An 8,959-nucleotide genomic window follows, 5' to 3' on the forward strand; every position below is an offset into this window, starting at 1 on the left:
CACAACCATGGACATAACCACAACCAGTACCCCAACAGCAAATCAGTATGTCAATCACAGTAGATAGATACTATGTTCTAAAGTAGCCAATGCTGTGTGTAGCCATATAGAACATCTGGTACATTAGCCACCAGGTTTCCAACTATGGTTCCCAAGTTGTGGATATACCCCTTGTAGTCAAGGAAATGGCTTTCAATTTATTTAATAAAAATGTTATTAGCCTGCAAAAACAACTAATGTTGATTTATGGTCCGTTGGGGAAAAGGTTTGGAAATCACTGGGCTGCAGTATATTAGTATGTAGATTGGTGCCAGTAGGTTTTTACAGAAGGGATCTTGAACTTCCGTCTGGCCCAGTAGACCCCACATGTCTGAGTTATAGTCTTAGCTTCTACCAGTCAACGTTGTTTTATGCTGCTGTTTTATATCTAGATGGAAGTGTTTTTAGAGGAAGTTTTGGGATCCAAATGTTGTTTTGTTCTTGCATTTATTCCAATAATAATTCAGCCATAAGTGAATTGGAGTTCTCTTGTGCTTAAGTGGTTACCAGTGTTGGCTGAACCCAGGCCTAATGTGAATGTCCTCCACAATAATGCCTGGACAAACAGTACTTAGTAATGATGCTGATGGTTAACCTGATTCACTTTACATACTCAGCCTGTGTGTGGGTGTGAGAGAGAGAGGGGGGAGAGAGATGAGAGTCTATATCCTCATTTGTCTGTTTAGGCGAGAGCCATTTGTGAGGCAGTGTGATTTGCGTGCTAAGAGCTTTCCTCTCCTTTGAGACCTATATTCATTCTCTCCCTCTTTCAAATGTTCTGTTTCTCTTTCTGTCCCTTTAATTATCTGTATTTCTTTCCCCCTCTCATGCTCTCTCTTTCTCTTCCACTTCCCCCTTTCACTGCCTTTCCCCCTCCCTCCACCTCTCTCCCTCCCTCTTCACCCCCATCTCTCTCTTTTACTTTCCCTCTCCCTCCATCTTCCACTCCCCCCTCCCTTTTCCTCCCCTGTCTCTCTATCCCTCCCTCCCTCTGTCTCTCTCTGTGACGTGCCAAAAATGCCTAATAGTTTTATATCCACACAAAGGCTTTTGTGAGTGGGCTCCATAGAGGATTCTAGGCAGATCGGTGCTGGGGGGAGAGAGGAGACAGATGAATGGCCTGGGTCTGCATGGCAAGGAGGGGCCACATTAAGTTGGGGAGGTTTTAATGGAGGCCATTTTGGAAAGACACACTGGAACTTTCCCTCATTCAATCCAATCAATCTGTTTGTGTGCTGAGGTTTGTGTTGTTTTTTTCACCAAGCAATTTGTTCTAACGAGTTGAGGGGAAATTCTCTCGTGGAGGTTACAAAAGACAAGCTGAGGGCAATGAATGCAGAACGCTGGCATGAGGAAGATGATGATGTTTGCTTTAAAGAGAGAAAGGTAGAGAACATGAAAGAGACCAGTGACTTGAGATGGCCATTGCAGACAGACAAAATGGCAACATAGCTAATAAGGTGTCTTTCAACGTGTTTAGCCATTTGCTCTTGATTGGCCGTTTCAAGTCTAGGGTAAAGTAAGTGCTTGAAATGATGTGCTGAAGATCATGTAAATTATGGATGCACTTTACTCACTTCAAAACAATATTAGAACCAGCATTCTTGAAAAAATAACACTGACCTCGATTTTCATCAGCTGTTCATCCTTCTTGATTCTTTTGAAGCAAAATCATTATCTTTCCTCATTCTTCTCCTAAACACATACTGATAGAAAGATTATAGGAGTAGCTCAGATATCTGTTGTTACTACCAGCCATTCTGATAACAAACACACTTCTTAGTAGAAAGGGATATACTGTAGGATGCGTCCCCAATGGCACCCTACTCCCTAGATGGTGCACCCCCATAGGGCTCTAGTCAAAAGTATTGCACTATGTAGGGAAAAGTATGCCATTGGGATTCGACGATACGGGGCTTGATGAGGTACATCCTCTAGTCTGCATCTCTTTGTCTCTAAATCATCTGTAGCAGCATTAGAAAGGTGTAGTCTAACATCTCTGTCTCTATATCATCTGTAGCACCATTAGAAAGGTGTAGCCTAACATCTCTGTCTCTATATCATCTGTAGCACCATTAGAAAGGTGTAGTCTAACATCTCTGTCTCTATATCATCTGTAGCACCATTAGAAAGGAGTAGCCTAACATCTCTGTCTCTATATCATCTGTAGCACCATTAGAAAGGTGTAGTCTAACATCTCTGTCTCTAAATCATCTGTAGCACCATTAGAAAGGTGTAGTCTAACATCTCTGTCTCTAAATCATCTGTAGCACCATTAGAAAGGAGTAGCCTAACATCTCTGTCTCTATATCATCTGTAGCACCATTACAAAGGTGTAGTCTAACATCTCTGTCTCTATATCATCTGTAGCACCATTAGAAAGGAGTAGCCTAACATCTCTGTCTCTATATCATCTGTAGCACCATTAGAAAGGTGTAGTCTAACATCTCTGTCTCTATATCATCTGTAGCACCATTAGAAAGGTGTAGTCTAACATCTCTGTCTCTAAATCATCTGTAGCACCATTAGAAAGGTGTAGTCTAACATCTCTGTCTCTATATCATCTGTAGCACCATTAGAAAGGTGTAGTCTAACATCTCTGTCTCTATATCATCTGTAGCACCATTAGAAAGGAGTAGCCTAACATCTCTGTCTCTAAATCATCTGTAGCACCATTAGAAAGGTGTAGTCTAACATCTCTGTCTCTATATCATCTGTAGCACCATTAGAAAGGTGTAGTCTAACATCTCTGTCTCTATATCATCTGTAGCACCATTAGAAAGGTGTAGCCTAACATCTCTGTCTCTATATCATCTGTAGCACCATTAGAAAGGTGTAGTCTAACATCTCTGTCTCTATATCATCTGTAGCACCATTAGAAAGGTGTAGTCTAACATCTCTGTCTCTATATCATCTGTAGCACCATTAGAAAGGTGTAGTCTAACATCTCTGTCTCTATATCATCTGTAGCACCATTAGAAAGGTGTAGTCTAACATCTCTGTCTCTATATCATCTGTAGCACCATTAGAAAGGTGTAGTCTAACATCTCTGTCTCTATATCATCTGTAGCACCATTAGAAAGGTGTAGTCTAACATCTCTGTCTCTAAATCATCTGTAGCACCATTAGAAAGGTGTAGTCTAACATCTCTGTCTCTATATCATCTGTAGCACCATTAGAAAGGTGTAGTCTAACATCTCTGTCTCTAAATCATCTGTAGCACCATTAGAAAGGTGTAGTCTAACATCTCTGTCTCTATATCATCTGTAGCACCATTAGAAAGGAGTAGCCTAACATCTCTGTCTCTATATCATCTGTAGCACCATTAGAAAGGTGTAGCCTAACATCTCTGTCTCTATATCATCTGTAGCACCATTAGAAAGGTGTAGTCTAACATCTCTGTCTCTATATCATCTGTAGCACCATTAGAAAGGTGTAGTCTAACATCTCTGTCTCTATATCATCTGTAGCACCATTAGAAAGGTGTAGCCTAACATCTCTGTCTCTAAATCATCTGTAGCACCATTAGAAAGGTGTAGCCTAACATCTCTGTCTCTAAATCATCTGTAGCACCATTAGAAAGGTGTAGTCTAACATCTCTGTCTCTATATCATCTGTAGCACCATTAGAAAGGTGTAGTCTAACATCTCTGTCTCTATATCATCTGTAGCACCATTAGAAAGGTGTAGTCTAACATCTCTGTCTCTATATCATCTGTAGCACCATTAGAAAGGTGTAGCCTAACATCTCTGTCTCTATATCATCTGTAGCACCATTAGAAAGGTGTAGCCTAACATCTCTGTCTCTAAATCATCTGTAGCACCATTAGAAAGGTGTAATCTAACCAGGGCCTGTTCTTACTGTTCTGTTGCCCTAGGCGAGACCAAAAAATGCTGCCCGCAAAGCTAGAATAGTCCCAGTAACCAAGTTACTTTGAAAAGACATCTAGATGACGTGTTTTCCAGATGTTAAAGTTCAATTTAAGTTCTGAATAAAAGGTGAACAGTTATTTTCTGTTTGTTTAAAATACATATTTTCTAGGACGTTGAAAAGGCATCCTTTCCAGATGCTGAAAAATATGTATTTTCCGGACTTTGAAATCAGGTTCATTTCCAGTTCTGAATTAAAATTTAAAATACTTATTATCTGGATGTTGAAAATACGTATTTTCCAGAAGTTTAAAATATGTATTTTTTAAGTATTTTCTGGATATTGAAATCAGGCATATTGTTGGTTCTGAATGAAAGTTGAAAATAAGTCATTTACAGACGTCTGTGTTTGGGCCAAATCAAGGCTTGGACGTCTATGATTGGTTCAGATTTGGTCTGGACCGGAGCAAATATCAATATCCGTGGATGTGGAAATCAAGTCCGGTCCGGACTGTACCAAAAAAAGACGTCCAAAAGACATTGGCTCATGCTTACTGGAGTGTAGCCTACCATGTCGGACCAAAATGGAATGCTATGAATGCCCATCCATGCGGTAGGCCCACCTTTTGGAAAACAGACCGTTTCATTGGCTTTTTTAGTCCTGATTCCTGTGACAATTCAATTTGACTATTTAAGCTTTGAATATCAGCTGCCCAACTTTATCAGGAGGTGTCATGAGCCTATTTGCAATGTGTTTACACAGTGGGAAATGCAGAAGTATTTTCTTTTTCGCTATGATCAGCTTGTCAAAAATGGACGTATACAAACTAGAAACCACTGATCCTGACAATGGGGTGAAACTCTTGGACAACAGTTGTGATTGTCCATTTGACTTAAATCCTGTCCTGTTTTTAGGATATGTTGTTTGTTAGCGTCATTTAGGTTAGGCTGTTTGATTTGATTTAAGTGTCCATCTCATTACATTGTCATCCATTTTATCTCCAGCCTGTAGGCTAAAGAAAAGGCCACATACTCTTTCTATCATATCCTGTATCTGCTACATGATTTATGTTAGATGATTTTCTGAAGGAACGTTGGTGAAGTGTCACAGCGATGTGTCTCTCCAACAGCACCCTGGAGAGTTGCACAGGGAATGGACATGCAAAACATGTTTGCGCCCCTGCCTTTGACAAAGTTGGCACTGCTTATTACAGTGCGGAATTTGCGCTCACCCAAAAAGCCCATATGCTACTGGTTGAGTGAAATTGTCATTGTTTTTGGGCAGAATTATGTGAGGTTTTATGTGTTGTTGTTGGAGGTGCGACTTGGCCGCCCTCGTCAATCTGTCGCCCCCAGGTGTCAGCCTAATCCTGCCTAATGAGCGGGCCGTTCGTGAGCCTAAAACACTGTGATCTGTCTATGGGTGTGTTACGTTCATCTTTCAAAAGCACCTCTCCTCTCATTTTCCGTTGTTTCTGTTTCGTCTGTGATGACATTCCTCTGGTTGCTAGGACTGTCTGTCATCACTATGGAGATGAATCTCTCCCTTTGTATGTTGTATTAGTGGGAGTAGAATGTTATATTGTCACAGATATGATTTTTGACCTTCATCTATGATCTTTATCATTGTCTGCATCCTTTATCCTTGTCTGCATCCCAATGCTACCCCAACACCATGCTATATCTATTACACACATGCAGCTACCATGGAAACACACACAAACAAACACACACACACTGCTGTCTAACTGTGTATCTTCTCCCCATGCTCTCTCTCAGACGGACTTTGAAAAAGATGTGGACCTGGCGTGTCAAACAGGTAGGCTCTCTCTCTTTCTCTTTCTCTCTCGCTCCTCTATATCTCTCTCTACCCTTCTCTCTCTCCTCTCTCTCTTTATCTCGTATTTCCCTCTCCATCTCTCTCCCCTCACTATCTCCCCCCTCTCTCCTCTCTCTCTCGTTCTCTCCCTTTCTCTCCAGAGACAGACACAATGTTCGAGACACATTGTTTCCCATCACTGGAATAGAGAAGTGTGTGTGCAAGTGTGCTTGCGTGCGTGCATGCGTTTACGAGAACTTGTGTGTGTGTTTGAGGTTATTTGTGTGTGTGTGTGTGTGTGTGTGTGTGTGTGTGTGTGTGTGTGTGTGTGTGTGTGTGTGTGTGTGTGTGTGTGTGTGTGTGTGTGTGTGTGTGTGTGTGTGTGTGTGTGTGTGTGTGTGTGTGTGTGTGTGTGTGTGTGTGTGTTTGTGTGTGTGTGAGACATGTGTACCCTGTGGATGTAAATTAACACCCAGTCATGGTTACTTTCCCACTCCACCCTTGCAGAGAGAGGACACCCATGTAAGTCTGGTACCAACCTGACCCTAATAAAACAGTCAGTCACTAATGGCCCAACACTAACTTGAGATCTACATCAAACTCCTAACTCAAACTTTCATGCAAATTTTGTAGAACAAAGTAGAATGGTAAATGCTGCAGGGATGCGTTTTTAGGACTTTGCTATTTGATTATGGGCCTTGTTCAATAGAACAACATCTACAATATTATTGTACTCCCTGACAAAGGCTATAAGGAAATGCATCAGAGTTTAAAACAATATATAAAGCAACATGCCATCATCAAGGCATTTCATGCTCTTTGGATGTGTTGTGTGCGAGGGGGGGGGGGCAAAACATTCATTAACATGAATACAGAAACTGAATGAGACTTTGAGTTGTTTACAGATGCACTAATAGATCCCACGTTAATTGTGGCCCAGAAGTGACGACTTAAATGCTGACGGTGTTGGTGTGTGCATGTAATTCAGCATGTATTATTGCCTGTAAGGTGAGACCCATGGCGGAATGACTTCGGACAGTATTCACTCAAAAACCTTTACTTGATTGATGAATTTAATATGGCCTATGGAGCGACCATATCAAATCTGACTGTTGTATGCCTGATTTTGTGACCATGTTTAGCATGAATTAATATGCATGTTGGGTAAATATGTTTCAGTAGGTGAACTGTTGTACTGACTATATACATTAGGCCATGTTAGTCTGACCTTTCATGTTTATCTCTTAGAATGACTAACGCTACGCTTCAAATGGAACCCTATTCCCTAGGTAGTGCACTACTTTTGATTAGACCGCCATGTTGCGAGCATGTGATTGTGATCAAAAGATGTGCACTATACAGGAATAGGGTGTCATTTGAGATTCAGCCTTATTCGTTTAGATGTTGACTCATACCAACATGTAGTTGTAAATGTATTGTACGTAGTGTGTTGTTTTAGAAGGATCTCCAATCCTTTGTTCACTAAACTTAAAGCAATGAAAATGAAAACAACAACCAAAGTTTCACATTCTGTTTTATTGTGGTCTCGGTATAAGACATCAAATCTCATCCAACCTCGCTGTTGGTCTCAGGACACACACACACACACACACACACACACACACACACACACACACACACACACACACACACACACACACACACACACACACACACACACACACACACACACACACACACACACACACACACACACACACACTAGAAACGTGATCTGTTACAACTAGACAGGCAAAAATGAGTTCCAATAGTGACTACGTGGTGGAATGGAAGGCAGCAGCAGAGGAATCCAGGTCCATTTCATTAGAACCAAATGCAATTTACACAATGTCAATGTCTATGGGCCCTGGTCAAAAGTAGTGCACTATATAGGGAATAGGTTGGTATTTGGACAGAGACACTCTGATTTGGTTGGGCCAGATTTCTCTCTGTCTCTCTGTCTCTCTGTCTCTCTGTCTCTCTGTCTCTCTGTCTCTCTGTCTCTCTGTCTCTCTCTCTCTCTCTCTCTCTCTCTCTCTCTCTCTCTCTCTCTCTCTCTCTCTCTCTCTCTCTCTCTCTCTCTCTCTCTCTCTCTCTCTCTCTCTCTCTCTCTCTCTGTTCAGACTGTTCATCCTGCACTCTACATGTTTATCTATTCTGTTCCCTATCCTCTCCTCCTTTCCTCTATCCCCCTCCCTTTCTCCTCCCCCTCTCTCCTCTCCATCTCTCCTTCCAGTCATCTTCAAGGAGGTGAACACCTGTAACCCGGCAACCATCACCGGGACCCTCTCCCGAATCTCCCTTGATGAAGAGGATGACCCTAAACTGGCGACCCACCAGGAGGGGGGTTTAGGGGTCAACTTCAGCTCCCTCCCTGGAAACATCCCCCCTCCTAACCTACTCGTTCAGGTGAAGGGCTGATGGATGGATGGTCTGATACAGTAAAAATTATACAGTAAATACCTCATCTATCGTGTTTTTAGTGATGGCTCATTATTAATGTTAGTTTTCCCACCCCACCACGCAGGTGCCCCCGCTGGGTGTTCTGAACGAGCTGAGTGACACCCCTGTGAAGAAGGAGGTGAACATGGAGCAGAAGAGGCAGCATGGGAACCCCAGGAACACAGTGCCTGTATACCTCTGCACCGATAGCGGGCTGGGCTGGTCTCGACCGCCTCCTCCTCACAATACCCAGGATGGACCTAGCGGGGGAGGGGAGGGGGACTATATGGTGTTACCCCGTAGGACGGTCAGTCTAAAACCCCCTCCACCCCCGGGGCTGGGGCTGGGGGGCGAGGACAAGCCCCTGAACATCGCGGTGGACGACCCGCCTTTCCCCCCGCCCCCCTCGCCCATGACCCTCCACCCGGTGGAGAGCGAGGCCTACCCGGCCGACTTCATCTCACCCGGCGACCACAACATGAATATCGCAATGAACATGAACCGCTCCTATGGGACGCTCAAGCAGCTCCCCATGCACGGGGGTCACGGACCCCAGGGCCACATGCAAGTTCCGGGCAGCCACGTGCACGGCCATGGGCAATCACTGCAGCTGAAGCCGGGCCAGAGGCCGTCGGTGAGGCAGATACTAACAGGAGGGGGAGGCACCCGGACCCTGCCACGCAACCTTGGCAGCACCAATGCTAACGCCAGCCTCTCTGCTGGCTCCCTGGAGGTAAAGAGAGAGGGGTGGAGGGATGGGAGGAGAGGGATGGAGGGAAGGGAGGAGAGG

General features: G+C 43.5%; 1 protein-coding gene across 2 annotated transcripts in view; it reads left to right on the top strand.

Moving 5' to 3' along the window:
- The window catches only part of adgrb2 (adhesion G protein-coupled receptor B2), a 511,200-nt gene that overhangs the window by 471,609 nt on the left and 30,632 nt on the right, over positions 1-8,959 (top strand). For both annotated transcript variants that reach the window (XM_071368561.1, XM_071368562.1), the window contains 4 exons: positions 5,688-5,727; positions 6,235-6,249; positions 7,964-8,136; positions 8,255-8,902. In XM_071368561.1, coding sequence (XP_071224662.1) covers positions 5,688-5,727; positions 6,235-6,249; positions 7,964-8,136; positions 8,255-8,902 — 876 coding nt within the window. The remainder of the gene's footprint in view (positions 1-5,687; positions 5,728-6,234; positions 6,250-7,963; positions 8,137-8,254; positions 8,903-8,959) is intronic.

Source organism: Salvelinus alpinus, chromosome 26 (genome assembly GCF_045679555.1).
Source record: "Salvelinus alpinus chromosome 26, SLU_Salpinus.1, whole genome shotgun sequence".
In the NCBI taxonomy this organism is placed as follows: Eukaryota; Metazoa; Chordata; class Actinopteri; order Salmoniformes; family Salmonidae; genus Salvelinus; species Salvelinus alpinus.